This window comes from Hippopotamus amphibius, chromosome 3 (genome assembly GCF_030028045.1).
Source record: "Hippopotamus amphibius kiboko isolate mHipAmp2 chromosome 3, mHipAmp2.hap2, whole genome shotgun sequence".
In the NCBI taxonomy this organism is placed as follows: Eukaryota; Metazoa; Chordata; class Mammalia; order Artiodactyla; family Hippopotamidae; genus Hippopotamus; species Hippopotamus amphibius.
The window spans coordinates 114643833-114659606 of NC_080188.1; the positions used below are offsets into that span (position 1 = coordinate 114643833).

Below are 15774 nucleotides of genomic sequence, written 5' to 3' on the forward strand. Positions count from 1 at the left end.
TGTTTATTAATCAAAGATCTATACCATCAGAGTTTATGTTCCCAAGTATAGGACCCCACAAATGACAGCAATTCAGCAAAAGCTGCCCATGAAGCTGCCTTGGACCATTTACAACATGCAAAACAACCTGATAAAACATCATGAGGGAAAGCGAGTGAATTCAGAATACCATTAAATTTGCTTCTCTTTCACCATGACATCAAATAATTACTTGGAGATATATGTACGTATGTATACATATATATAGATAGATACATATATACACACACATATATATTTTTTTTTCTCCAGGTAGGGACATTTTCTTAGGCAACTATTAGATATTGAACTGATTCTAGCTTTTTTTTTTTTTTTAATTTATTTTTGGCTACGTTGGGTCTTGGTTGCTGCATGTGCGCTGAGTAGTTGCAGCACGCGGGCTCAGTAGCTGTCTAGGGCACGGGCTCGGTCGTTGTGGCACACAGGACTAGTTGCTCATAGCATGTGGGATCTTCCCGGACCAGGGATCAAACCCATGTCCCCTGCATTGGCAGGCAGACTCTCAACCACTGCACCACCAGGGAAGTCCCTGAACTGATTCTAGCTTATCCTACACAGATCCCATATATTTGGTCCTACCATCTGTAATTTTTTTTTCTACATAAAGAACATTGATTTTAAACCTCCACAATATTTTTCATAAGCAAATCAATGTATCTATATACATCAACAGGCTGGTTTAGGAGTGATCCTGTCGTTCTGGACTTCTTTGAAAAATTCAAAGATTCAGGTTGTTTCAGCTTAGTTTCCAAGCTGCTAGTGTAGTCAGCACCACAGAAACTATTGAAGCATCCATGAAACACCAGCTACAAAACATTACCCTGGAGGGATCTGCAGAGTTCTGTTGTTACTATTGCCTGACTTTTCTTTCAAGTCTGAAAGAGAACATCATCCACGTAGCTCTTACTTAATAGCAGACTCTTAGTTCAGTACAATATTAGCAATTTATTGCGGTATAACATATTACCCCAAAACTTAGTGGCTTAAAGCAACACACGTTTCTTTTTTTTTTTTTAAGCTCTTTACTGGAATATAATTTCTTTACACTGTTGTGCCAGTTTTTGAGGTACACCAAAGTGAATCAACTATATTTATACATATATTCCCCAAATCCCCTCCCTCCCGAGACTCCCTCCCACCCTCCCTATCCTGGCCCTCTAAGGCATCACCCGTCATCCTCATTGAGTTTATCTCCCGATGCTATGCAGCAACTTCCTACTAGCTATCTATTTTACATTTGGTAGTGTATATGTGTCATGCTGAGAGTTTCAGTGAGAGCTCCTGGGCCTCACGTGGCCCAGGGGAAGGACGGAAGACTTGGGAATGTGATCTAAAGCTTAAAACTCCTTCTTCCTTTAAGATTGATTCTTGCAACTCCCCTTTGTAATCTTGATTGTATGCTAAGGGCTGAGTCAAGAAATTTTAAATTCTAATAAATATCATGACCCTCCCAGGGGAAGGTTAATCCTCGAGCTAAAGTCACTGTTTTTAGTAATCAATCCATTGCTATTGTAAATTCCTATTGTTAGAGGTAACTCCATCAAACTAGGAGGTGGGTTTATAATTAACTCCTCTTTTTAGTGTATATAAGACACATGTACGACTCCATCCTGGGTCTCTCCACCCCCTCCTGGTGTCTGTGCCAGCAGCTATTGTACTTTCTCTCCTTAATAAACTGTTACTCTGCTACTTCAACCTGAGCAGCGGCTTGTTATTGATCCCGAGGAGAAATTCTTTTCCTTCGGAGATCACGAATCCTGGATGGATTTCACGGACTCAATGCTACTCTCTCACTTCATCCCAGCTTCCCCTTCGCCCCCTCCCAACCCCGTGTCCTCAAGTCCGTTCTCTATATCTGCATCTTTATTCTTGCCCTGTCACTGGGAACACACGTTTCTTAAATCAGTTGGTGTGAGTTGAGAATCCAGGCACAGCTTAGCTAAGTCTTCTGCATAGAATCTCTCACAAGGCTGCAGTCAAGGCATCAGCTGGGAGCCGCAGTCTTATCTCAAGGTTCAGCTGGGGAAGGATCAGCTTCCAAGCTCACTTTTGTGAGGCAGAATCACAAGCTGTTGGCCTGAGGGCTTCAGTTCCCTCCTGGCTGTTGGCTGGAACTCTTCCCCAGGTTCTAGCCTTGTGGGCCCCTCCCACAGAGCAGCTTGCTTCGTTAGAGCAACCAAGGCAGAAAAGAGTGTGTCAGCAAGATAGAAGCCACGGCCTCTTATAACCTAATCTGGAAAGTGACATCCTATCATTTTTGCTGTATTCGCTTCATCAGAAGCAAGTCACTAAATCCAATTCACACACGAGGGGAGGGGATTGCACAAGAGTGTGAAAATCAGAGTAGGAACTGACAAATTTTCCAAGTAAACGATGAACAACGATTGCAAATGATGAAAGAAACCTAAAACTAATTTATTCAGGAAGGGTTACAAAAGATCAAAAAACAAAACAAAACAAATTGTAAGGGGAAGTATCAGAGGTATTTCAGAGACACTGAGCCCTTTTGACAAGGAGAATAATAGTGCCAGCTACAGAGAGGGAAGTATTTAGTTCTCTATAGCAATAATCAGAACAATTTTAGACATTTTGAGTTGAAGGTGTGCACTGTATCCAAGTGAGACATTCCATGGATCTATGTTGAGAGACGAGGTTTCAAAAATGATATTGGAAATGAGGGGGAGAGGGGGAGGGATTTCCCTGGTGGTCCAGTGGTTAAGACACTGGCACTACAGGGGACCTGGGTTCAATCCCTGGTGGGGGAGCTGAGATCCCACATGCTGCGCAGTGCGACAAAGAAGGAAGGAAGGAAGAAAGAAAAGGAGGGAGAAAATGGAACTGTTCAGGATTATAGGGCCTGGAACATGGAACGTGCTCAGTAAATATTTTATAATTAAATATTTAATGGAGGGGGCTTCCTAGGTGATGCAGTGGTTTCGAATCCACCTACCAATTCAAGGGACACGGGTTCAATCCCTGCTCCAGGAAGATCCCACATCCTGTGGAGCAGCTAAGCCAGTGGGCCACAACTATTGAGCCTATGTGCTGCAACTACTGAAGCCCGTGCTCCTCAACAAGAGAAATCACCTCAATGAGGAGCCCATGCACCACAATGAAGAGTAGTCCCTGCTCTCCACAACTAGAGAAAGCCCGTGTGCAGCAACAAAGACCCAACACAGCCAATAAATAAATAAATTTATTTTAAAAAAAAATTTAATGGACAAATGGTACCAACCCATCCTTTGTCTGCTTATATTCCCGCTTTGTGAGAGAAGTTTGGTGGAAAACAAGGAGAAAATGCATTTCTCAGTCTTTATGATGCATCTGATTATGTGTGTTATTAAGACAACAAGCAAACCATCCGCGTAAAAAAAAGAAAAAGAAAAAAATGAAATGGGCTGAAACACAGCATCCTGGGAGTTCTGTTTCTTTTTTATTTTATTTATCTATTTTAGTGGTTGCATTGGGTCTTCGTTGCTGCACACAGTCAAGGCAGCACATGGGCTCAATAGTTGTGGCTCGTAGGCTCTAGAGCCACAGGCTCAGTAGTTGTGAGGCAAGGGCTTGGTGGCTCCATGGCATGTGGGATCTTCGTGGACCAGAGCTTGAACCCGTGTCCCCTGCATTGGCAGGCGGATTCTTAACCACTGCGCCACCAGGGAAGCCCTGGGAGTTCTATTTATTTATCCCGAGTTCCCACCTCCGTTTGTTCCCTATGAGCCCTCCAGGCAAAAATATTTGGGTTCTAATCTCAAGGTCTATGAGGATATATCTCCTCCCCTGCATGAGGAGAATTTCAAAACCAGCATGTGCGTGTTTGCATACCCTTTCCGGTGCGTGTTCAATTTCTTAATAACACTCAAGGGAGGGAGCTGCATGCCAATAGGGAAGTCTGGCTACTCAAGTTCAACAATCACATCCAAAAGTAATCCCTCTGGTGATCTTTCCATTGGGGCTGGGGCTGAGAGTCTGGTGCTCATGGCAGTGGCACCGTGGGGCAGCGTGTTAGGACCACACAGAGGCGATTCTTGGAGCCTGCCCTCTGTCTCCCACAACAAGAGAGAAGATAGTATACCAACCAACCCCCGGATGCCTGTCTACCCTAAAGAGGAGTCTTCCTTGGTCATCGATGACTCTTACGGTCAGTGTATGTGACCAAATGGCTAGCACTACTTCTCGGGTAGGGATTAGAGGTCGGGAACTTTAAGTGAGGTTATTTTGTGACATTGGGGGCTTTTGAGTGCGTGCTTGTGTGTCTGACTGTATGTCTGTGCAGGTGTGCCCATGCACTGCCAGTTTGGAAATATTGTAAATTTCAGAAATACTCTGAATGTTAATAGTGCTCCTGAAGGTAGAGGGTGCTGTGTGTTAAAGCTAAAAACGTCAGCGATGCAGGGCAGAATGATTCGTCCTTCAGTATTTGCAAGGGGACTTGAAGAACATAGAGAGAAGGTCAGCTTGTCAAGAGGGATAGGGCGACACCTGCTTAGTGGACAATCTGGGTGGGGAATCCCTCAAGTTGGGGACTCTATGAAATTCAATAAGCCTGTTTTTGGGGGGGATTGGGGTTTTTTCTGGGTGTGTGTTTGTTTGTTTTGGCCGAGCTGTGCGGCTTGCAGGATCTTAGTTCCCCAACCAGGCAGAGAACCCAGGCCCCAGAAGTGAAAGCACGAAGTCCTAACCACTGGACCACCAGCGAATTCTCAAGCCTGTTTTATTAGAATGGTTTTAATTGGGCCTATTTCTAAAGAAGTTTTGGAATCTTGAACTCCTTGCCAAAAGCAAGAACAAAGGCAAATTTATAAACAATAGTTCTCTTGTTTTTTCTTCTTTCCTGTTGCAAACAGACACTCATACAGATGGATTCTCATTTATCCTGCCACCCTCCATCTTCACTTTCTTAGTTGTACATAAATTTCGTGCGTGGAAAAATGCCATTTTCAGCATTTTTCATGCTGTATTGGTGATTTGATTACTTTCACGACTAATTTCTGCACAGAACCTCATGCATTTGGGTTTCAAAGCCCATTCCCTTAACCACTATGATAAACTGCCCCTGGAAATTCTTGATCACAGTCATTTTTCTTGCCACCACCAGTCAGCCATCAGCCATCAGTTAACTATCAATGAGTTAAATAAACGATTGAGGTTTATAGTTCATTGAGGTTCAAATGTTGGTAAGCAACAGACAGAACACAATCTTAGACTTGTCACAAGGTAATTGAGGGCAATATTATTTAAAGCAATTGAGTATTAAAACCGCAAAGGTAGAGGTGTGGGGTGGGGATAAACTGGGAGTATGAAATTAATAGTATATAAAATAGATTAGAAAAACAAAGATTTACTGTGTAGCACAGGAAACTATACTCAATATCTTGTAATAAACTATAACGGAAAAGAATAGAAAAAGTGAATGTAGATATATACATACATACATATATATCTCCAAATCATTTTGTTATATACCTGAAACTAACACAATATTCTAAATCAACTATACTGCAATAAAAAATTTTTTAATATACATATATATAAATTTTTTTTTCTTCTTTTTTTGGCCACACCATGTGGGATCTTAATTCCCTGATTAGGGATTGAACCCAGGCCCCCTTCAGTGGAGGCTCAGAGTCCTAACCACTAGACCACCAGGGAAGTCCCCCAAAATACATATATATATATTTTTTTTTAAAGCTTCAAAGGTCTAGAATCACCTAGATCAATGGATCAATTGAATATTGTTTAATATTGTGCAAACCTTGCCTCCTTGCAAAGGGACTCAAGGCAGTGAGTGCTCCCATTTCACTCATGAAAAGACGGAACATCCTGGAGTTTAGATGCCGTTAAAGATTCCACGATTGTTTCATGAAGGCCTCAGAGCTTGTATCTCCCAAACTGGTATCTTTTCTCTGTGCCACATTACTTCCCACCATGATTCAAAAATTAAAAAAAAAAAAAATCGTCTGTGCATTATCTAAAAAAACTGCATGCATTCTAATCATTTTCTTTTAAAAATCTTTTAAAACATTTACTCTGAAGAAAATAACTGGCCCATTTAAAAACTAAAAATATTTGAAAGGGATGAAATCTTCAGGGAGTTATTGATGGATTCTGAGATCACTGGGAGTGAGACAAGAAAATTAGCTTTGTGTTGCTTGGGCTTCAAAGGAAAGAGAATAGGAGGAAAGTTAGTAACACAGAAGTTCTGTTCTGATGAGAAAATGAGACATAAAGTACAGCTGAATCTAGAGAGCTGAGGCGTTAACAGCAGGACGAGAGGTTGGCTTCAATACGACAGAATACAGAGGGAAGGAGTCCTAAGAAGTGACAGAGGAACACAGCCCGATGTTACTGAGAAGAGCAGGGGAAGGGCTGAGCTCCACGCTTGTTTGCCCAGAGTGACCAGGCGCTTTAAAGGGAGAGTGAGGGAAGGAGGCAAGCTGGGGCTCAGGAGCGCCACAAGAGTGAAAAATTGCAAAGAGTTGGTCAGTGTCAATAGCATTAGGCAGGTTGTGTCTGCCAGCTGGCAGTTACAGAGTTAAGCTTCTGTCCCCACCACGGAGGCTGGGAGACAGAGGCCATTTCTTTCCTGATGATCGCATTCAAAGGAATGGTTCTCCATCCTTGAGAGAGACACTTGAGAGTTGCGAGAGATATGTATTCAGGATTACAAGGCCTTTTGCCATAAATGCTCTAAGCAGGGGAGGTCAGGGGCCTATCTCAGATGCTGGCCTGGGCAAACAGTAAATTCTCCCGGCAGCTTTGTGCTTTCCCAGGCAGGCATCTTAAGGGGGGGCTTGCGGTCATCCTAAGGACACAGCCTTGTGCCACCAGAGGCCATGCTAGTCTGGTCATCTCTTGGTGCAAGTTTGGACAGAATCATTAGGTGCTGAGATTCTGCAGTTCTCAGGGGCACAAGGAAACTTCAGGGTGATGGAGATGTTCATTATCCTAATTGGGGTGATGGTTTCATGGGTGTACATAGATGTCAAAGCTCATCAAATCGAACCTTTGAATGTTTCAGTCCATTGTCTGGAAGTTACAGCTCAACAAAGCCAATTTCTTTAAAAAACCAAAAAGCTACAAAAGACAGTTTTGTTTTAAGCAGTTGGCAAAATCACAATAGCCTGATGCCTGTCCACACCCACACTAAAATTTATTCTAAATGCGCTCTTTAAAACAGGGCGGGAAACAGGAGAAAAGCATCAATTAGGATTTATAGGAAATGAAGCTTGGTAATAAAAGTTTAAAAAAAAATTGTGCTCTTCTGCAAAATAGAAATGTTCTAAACAGTTTTATCCTTTGGTACATGGTTTTTTTGTTTTTAGAGTAATAGTTTTATTTCTTTTTTTTGTCTCTTTAAAGTTCTTTATTGGAATGTAATTGCTTTACTCTGTGGTGCCAGTTTTTGCTGTACAACAAAGTGAGTCAGCTGTATTTATACATATATCCCCATATCCCCTCCCTCCCTAGATTCCCTCCCCTCCTCCCTACCCCTCCCCTCTAAGTCATCACCCATCATCGAGTTGATCTCCCTGTTTTATGCAGCAGCTTCCTACTTGCCATCTGTTTTACTTTTGGTAGTGTGTATATGATATAGATTTTATTTCTTAGTGCAGTTTAGGTTTACATAAAAATTAGAACGTACATAAGGCTCCCTCTCCCCACCACCACCCAGTTTCCCCTATTATTCACATCTTTCCTGAGTGTGCTATATTAGGTAACAACTGAGGAACCAATATTGATACATTATTACTAACTGAAGTCCAGAGTTTGCATGAGGTCTCATTCTCTGTGTGATACATTCTGTGCGTTGTGGTAAATGCATAATGTCATGTACCCGCAATCAGAGTATCATATAGAATAGTTTCAGGGCCCTAAAATTCCCCTGTGTCTCACCTATTCATCACTCCCCACCTCCACACCCAGCCCCCAGCAACCGTTCATCTTTTCATTATAATTTTATCTTTTCCAGAATGTCATATAGTTGGGATCAAACAGTATGTACCGTTTCAGATGGGCTTTTCTCACTTAGTAATATGGCTAAAGTTTCCTCCACGTCTCTTCCTGGCTTGAGAGCGCATTTCATTTTCTCACTGAATAATATCCCATTGTACGGAACATATCTGCTTTTGAAATGCTAGATATGACAATACTTGCAATTATTTCAAAGAACCATATTTTATAAGAAAAGTACAAAAGAGTGCATTTTTGTCAGTGTTTTCCAAATAATGTGTATAAGAGACTGGCTCTGCAAAATGTTATCTGTGCTGTATGTGGGGGAAATATGGTCTGTGCTGAACTCAGGTTAAGTGAATTTAAGAAGTCTCTTCAATTTCACAATCCTGTAAAACAAACATGATTACACCCATTGTTACTGGTGATAAACTGAGGCTCAGAGTCACCTACCAATTAAGTGACAGAGTCTATATTCAAATACAGGTCTGCTGCATAGAGAACAGACTTATGGTTGCCAAGGGGGAGGGGTGGGGATGGATTGGGAGTTTGGGATTAGCAGATGCAAACTATTATATATAGAACGGATAAACAACAAGGTCCTACTGTATAGCACAAGGAACTGTATTCAATAGCCTGTGAAAAACCATAATGGAAAAGGATATGAAAAAGAATATATATATATATATAACTGAATCACTTTGCTGCACAGCAGAAATTAGCACAACACTGTAAATCAACTATACTTTAATAAAATAAATTTTTAAAAAACACATACACACTGGGACTTCCCTGGTGGTCCAGTGGTTAAGACTCCCCGCGCCCAATACAGGGGGCCTGGCTTCGATCCCTGGTCAGGGAACTAGATCCCGCGTGCCACAACTAAGATCCTGCCCGCTGCAACTAAGACCCAGCACCGCCAAAGAAATAATAAAATAAATAAATAAATAAACACACGCACACAGAAACTCAGGTCTGCTGATACTAACATCTTTGCTCTTTGTGCAAATCTAAAAGCCTTTACAAATACTGAGGCAACAGGGCGGGAGCCTGAGGAAGGAAAACCATGTGTCCAGTGGCCGGAAGCATCATGGGGAACAGGGGCTGCAGCTGTCAGCTGCCAGCTCTCCATCTTGGGTCGTGGAAATCAGAGGAAAGCAAGACACCAAAGAGAAGGGAGACTGGGCGGCGGGGCGGGGAAAGAGGAAGAAAAGAAGCAGTGATTTACTCAATTAAATTGTCTTAGCCGCTGCAAAGCTATTTGTCCTAGGGAGAACGTAAACCATAAACTGCTTTTTTTGGCCTTCATTTAGTGCTAGTCACCGGTATCATGAAAATCTGGCCAGACGGTGCCAAGCAGACTGTCTCCTGTGGAAGCAGATGAGAGAAGAAACTATAAGCTTCCATCGGAGACACAGACTGTGCTTTATCTTTTCCCCCTGGGTGTGTTTCCCACTTCCTAACAGTTAGACACATGCGTGTTTGCTGAAAACAAAAACAAAGCTGGTCTCTTCACTTCTCAGAGCGTTCAGTGACTTTTTAAGAGGGCTACAGAATGTATAAAATGAGGAGCCTGTAAAATTTTTAATAAGAATTTAATAATGTACTGATTTGGGTGTTTACATTAATTACACCTGTTGGGGACCCACTCTTTGGTTTGCTCTGAGAGAACTCAAGAACACCGTCCACTGGGGACAGAGCTGTAGGCATCCCTGCCCGAAAGGAAAATAACGGTAAAAATAACCCCCAAAGCAGCCCGGTCATATCACTCACACTCTTGTTGTTTTTAATGATATCTTTTCTATATTCCTTTTTTTTTTAAGAACTTTTATTGAGATACAGTTAACATACAATAAACTGCATATATGCAGAGTGTACAATTTGGTATCCCAATCTCCCAATTCATTCCCCCCCTTTTCTATATTCTAGTTTCTGTTTTCTCTCCAGGTAATTAAAGAAGAAACATGACCCAATGGAGCAGGGAAATTACACCAGGGTGAGAGAATTTATGTTTCAAGGGCTGACCCAGTCCCAAGAGCTGCATCTGGTCTTGTTCCTCTTGTTATCCTTGGTGTACACAGCTACCATGACGGGAAACCTCCTCATCATGGTCACCGTGACCTGCGAGTCTCGCCTGCACACCCCCATGTACTTCCTGCTCCGCAATCTCTCTGTCTTGGACATCTGCTTCTCCTCCATCACTGCCCCGAAGGTCCTGGTAGACCTTCTTTCAAGGAGAAAGGTCATCTCCTTCAATGGTTGCATCACACAGATGTTTTTCTTCCACCTCCTCGGTGGGGCAGATATCTTCTCCCTCTCTGTGATGGCCTTTGACCGCTACGTGGCCATCTCCAAGCCCCTGCACTACGTGACCATCATGAGTAGGGGGCGCTGCACTGCCCTCATCGTGGCCTCCTGGGTGGGGGGCTTCGTCCACTCCATCGTGCAGATTTCCCTCTTGCTCCCGCTCCCCTTCTGTGGGCCTAATGTTGTGGATGGTTTCTACTGCGATGTCCCCCAGGTCCTCAAACTCGCCTGCACCGACACCTTTGCTCTTGAGGTCTTAATGATTTCCAACAATGGCTTGATCTCTACCCTGTGGTTCGTCTTCCTCCTTGTGTCCTACACCGTCATCTTGACAATGCTGAGGTCTCACACTGGGGAGGGCAGGAGGAAAGCCATCTCCACCTGCACAGCCCACATTACGGTGGTGACCCTGCACTTTGTGCCCTGCATCTACGTCTACGCCCGGCCCTTCACTGCCCTCCCCATGGACAGAGCCGTTTCCATCACCTTCACTGTCATCATCCCTGTCCTGAACCCCCTGATCTACACCCTGAGGAACCAGGAGATGAAGTCTGCCATGAAAAGACTGAAGAGGAGACTTGGACCTTCCGAAAAGAAATAGATGCCATGAGATCCAGATTGGAAAAGTCAGAACTGAAAAGTACTTTTTCACAACACAATAGAAGACCCCAATCAACAGACCATCATGAGGCCAGAGTTCTCCCTTTGCCCTACAGCAGAATCCTCCAATAAGGCTGGCCTGAAATCATCGTCTCTGTACAAATTTCTCATGGTGAGGTTGCCGGCAACTTAGAGTCTCATCTGCAGTCGTCAGCTCTGAAAGGGACTCTAAAGCTTATATCGCCCACACACCTCATTTTACAGGTGAGGAAATGAAGTCTGAGAGAAAATTACCTTTCAGTTCTTGAGTTGTGGCTGTACCACGTGCCGCCCAAGCAATAACTAGTAAAATGATCTCCAGGAACCAGGAGTCCAGGCTATAAAATCCAGCCACCCCTCCCTTGGTGGAAAATTTCCATTGCCTACCTTGAAAGATATGAGTTCTATTTTTCTAAGGAAACATCTGGGTTTCCCTTACAGAAGCTGAGATAAGTTTCATATTTTATCAAAGTCTTTGTAGCCAATAAATGGCTGAGGCACGGCTAGATCTGAGATATCTGACCCTAAGCTCAATGCATGTCTGACTCCTCCTGTGGCCTCAGGCAGGATTTGATGGTATCTGAAATAAGCTCATCTATAAAAATGTATCCCCTATTGTAGTGTTATGAAAAGTACTTGGTTGTCTTTATCTGACTGAGGAGTACATACAGCAAGGCTTCGGGTCCCTCTAAGAATTTGTCGACTTAAAAAAAATGTACAATGTGAGAGTTGCAAGTTGAGTTTATTTGGGGCAAAATGAGGACTGCAGCCCAGGAGACAGCATCCCGGATAGCTCTGAGAAACTGTGCCAAAGAGGCAGGAGGGAAGATTAGCATATATGTAATCTTGGTAAAGGGGAAGTACATGCAATGAAACACATTTTTTTAGGGGGTTTCTGCTAGTCACAAGGAGCAGAGGTCACCAGGTAGGAATTTAGTGCTTTTCTAGATATGAGGAGATGGCAAGGGTTGGGCTCATAAAATCATCTCCTGAAAACATCTAAGTATCTGAAGACCTGTTCCGCCCATTTTCCAAAGCACACAGTGCCTCATTCCTGGTCTCCACCCTGAATTCCCTTCAGAGGATGTGGAAGGTCAGCAGCTGCAGCAGCACGTGTGATTTAATCCTTGTAGTAGAGGCAGATGGCAAGTGCCAATTTATAGTTGACAAATTTCAACATCATTTTCCAGGCACGCATTCCGGGCCAGCCCTCTGGGGAGCAAGGAGCCCTATCCTATCGGCATTGCTAGAATGCACCTGACTCACACATGCACAAGAAGCAAAGGCTTAAGAATAAACTGACATTCCATTATTCAGGCACCGATGGTCTAGAAGGATACAAATCAGCCCATTCTAAATTTCTCCTCATTCCTCTTTCTAGCATTTTTTTAGAGCCTCCTCATTAAGAGAATAGAAAACAATAATAAATTCCAGTTGGTCTCCTAGCAACCTATTATTTTTGTTGAGTAAATAGATGAAAATGGTAGTCAACTAAAATTTGGACTGGATGAGCTGATTGGCCTGTTATATCTCAGTCTTATCTCCCAAGCAAGCTCTGATGGATGGATGTAGGGGAAGTGAAGAGCCGTCTGCACAGTGGGATTCAGGAGGGAAACATAAGCAAGGGAAACTTGCTCCAAAACCCAGCCCCTCACAGCCAGCGCTACCACTGCCCTCTGTTGCTCCCTTGGTGTTGGCCTGAAATTCCCGCTCTTGGGATATTTCATAAATTAAACACAGTTCATGGGCTCCAAGCTAGATACAATGCCACTCACTCACATTGGGACTTGAACCCATAGGCCAGGACTCAGTCAAAATTCACATTAGGACTTGAACCCACTGTCTTTTCTATTTTTGAAGGTTTATTTATTTATTTATTGGCTGCGTTGGGTCTTCACTGCTGTGCACAGGCTTTCTCTAGTTGTGGAGAGCGGGGGCTACTCTTTGTTGTGGTGCGCAGGGTTCTCATTTCAGTGGCTTCTCTTGCTGCGGAGCACAGGCTCTAGCACCCTGGCTCAGTAGTTGTGGTGCACGGGCTTAGTTGCTCGGTGGCATGTGGGATCTTCCTGGAGCAGGGATCAAACCCGTTTACCCTGCATTCGCAGGTGGACTCTTAACCACTGAGCCACCAAGGAAGTCCCTAACCCACTGTCTTTTATTTGAGATCACACACCTGGCCTCAGGACTTGCTGAAGTTCGGGTTCTTGATGTCTCAGCACAGAAAGATTTCAGGGAGAAGCAAAGTGATAGATAAATAGGTTTATTTAGAGATACACTCCATACACAGAGCGTGGGCCATCTCAGAAGGCAAGAGGCCCCGAAATATGGGGTGGTTAGCTTTTATGGGCTGGGTAATTTTTTTTTTTTTTTTTTTTTTGGCTTGCAGGATCTTAGTTTCCTGACCAGGGATCATACCCATCCCCCCCGCAGCAGAAGCACAAAATCCTACTCACTGGACTGCCAGGGAATTCCTGGGCTGAGTAATTTCATTGGCTAATGAGTGGGAAGATTATTCCAACTATTTCAGGGAAGGGGCAGGGACTTCCAGGAATTGGGCCACCACCCACTTTTTGGCCTTTAATGGCCAGCCTCAGAACTGTCATGGTGCCTGTGGGCATGTCAGTTAGATGCTAATGTGTTACAATGAGCATATAATGGGGCCAAGATCCACTGGAAGTCAAATCTCTAAATCCATTCTCAGTAGTATCTCACTAGAGATTAATTTCAGGTGGTCTACTGGCCCAGTCAAAGGCACCAGGTGTCATCCCAGAGTGGAAGAGATGTAGCACAGAAAAGCTGCAGTGGGTGTGCATGTGAGGGAGATAAGTCCAAGCCCGGGGTGTCAGTGGTCACCCAAGAGACCCAGGTACAGAAGGGTGCAACACTTCAACAAGGCAGCCAGGACAACGCAAGGCAGACGCTATTGACAAAATTCACATTTGCTCACATCTGATCCTAGACTCATGGGTGCTTTTTGGAAGATCTTTTAAAAATCTGCATTTGCTTCTTTGGGGTAGTTGGTACTTCCTACCTAGAATTAAAATCATTCACCACACTTTTGACTTCAGCCCTGAAGTTTGTACCTAATTATCCATGTAACAAAAATGTCAAGAACAATTCAAACTTCCCATGGAACCAAAGAATACAGAATCATATTCTGCCATCTCTAGTATGTTCCTTTATCAACAGTGGCAGCTATTTTCTTCCTTGTAAATCATTTTTTATTACCAAAAAATACAAAACGAAACACTTCCACATACCTTTTTTAGCATTCAGTCTTTATTTTCTAGAGGCATACAGTGAATTGAGAATTCACAAGAGACTGGTTCCCAGAAAAAAAAATACACACACACACAAACGCGAGTGCACTTACTTTTAAGAGACAAATACTTGATTATTGGGTTCCTAAAAGACTATAGTACTTTGCTGAGAAGCAGTATACATTAAAACCTATTTCCCAAGAAAATGTGTTCCTTCCCCTTCCACGTGACGAGAACGTGTTGCTTGACAACAATCTTTTAACATACGGATTCTAACACAGGGGATGTGCGTTTTCGCTAAATCATTCAACATCTCCCACCTTGGGAAGCTGTACTTCTAAAGAACTTCTTGAATTAGAAGCAGTATCTACAGAGCAAAATGTTTCATAATGTCTTCTCGCCAGTAGAGGGAGCCATTCCTCTATCCATGATTCTCCTTTCGGCAGACGTTTAAGAATTTCACTGAGATTTTTATTGCCAGAGAGGACGCCTCAAACCCTATGTCGAATGAGAAAAAAAAAAAAAACCTAAAAGTGGAGAATTATGTTTTATTCAGCAGACTTACTGAGGACTCAAGCCTGGGATACAGCCTCTCAGATAAGCTCTGAAGGACTGTTCAGAAGAGGTAAGAGAGAAGCCAGGACATATTGGAGTTTTTGCAAAACAAAAACAAAAAAACATAGTCAAACATCAAAAAAGTACTAGTAATTAAAGAAATAGCCATCTCAAGTTAATGAATTTAGCACCTTTCTATGTATGGGAAGAAGCATGAGTCTGGGCTTACTGAAATCATCCCTTTGATATGCACCTTAACTGTCTAGGGCCAGTGTGTGACCTTGGGCCATTACTTAAATTCTCTGTGCTTCCTCTTCCTCATTTGTAGAATGGGTTAGATAATGACTATTCAAGATTTCTGCTATTATTATTCTACATACTGATCCACTCCAAAACCAAAGAATGAGGAAATCCACTACAGCATTTTGTCTGTGAAACTGAATACAGTTTAATTGTTCATCAAAAAGCAGAGACTAGAGAATTGTGATATATCCAAATACTGGAAGTGGAAGGATGAGTGAAGGCTTAAGAAGGAAATAGAAAGATTTCTAGAATATTGTTGGGGTGGGGGAGCAGTACCTATGGCATGCTCCTTTTTGTACAATAATTATAAGTGATTTATAAAGAAAACGTATAGCTCTACTGCTGAATCAGGGGCCCTAGATTCAGCTGTTGGCTGGAACAAACAGTAACTGGGGGTAGGGAGCGGCGGCATTCATTTTCTCTGGCAGACACTCTAATTGAAGCTAGAGTCATTTTCGGGATGTAGCCTTGAGCTGCTAAAAAACATGTGTTAACTGTTTTTTCAAGCCTCATGGGCCGCCTAGTTGAGAGGAGGGCTCGGAGGAGCCCGGATAGAATTTGGTCAAAGAGAAATTCTTTGCCAGAGGGAAACTGCACTGTAAAAAGATGTGGGGCTGTTTGAGTTCTCTACCACGAGCATATAATTTTCCAAAAAGTATTTTTTTTTATTTCTGCAAAAAGTATTTTTAATTTAAAGTATGAGGTCAGTGGGTTTGGA

General features: G+C 42.9%; 1 protein-coding gene across 1 annotated transcript; it reads left to right on the plus strand.

The window, feature by feature from the left end:
- Nucleotides 1-9964: 9964 nt before the first annotated feature.
- On the plus strand, nt 9965-10900 carry LOC130849547 (olfactory receptor 4D9-like). The gene has a single exon (XM_057728522.1). It carries the CDS (start codon nt 9965-9967, stop codon nt 10898-10900), a length of 936 nt encoding a protein of 311 aa, XP_057584505.1.
- The last annotated feature ends 4874 nt before the right edge of the window (nt 10901-15774 follow it).

What these genes read in the sequence shown, in the direction of transcription:
- LOC130849547 (XM_057728522.1), top strand. Translation starts at nt 9,965, where the DNA reads ATGGAGCAGGGAAATTACACCAGGGTGAGAGAATTTATGTTTCAAGGG.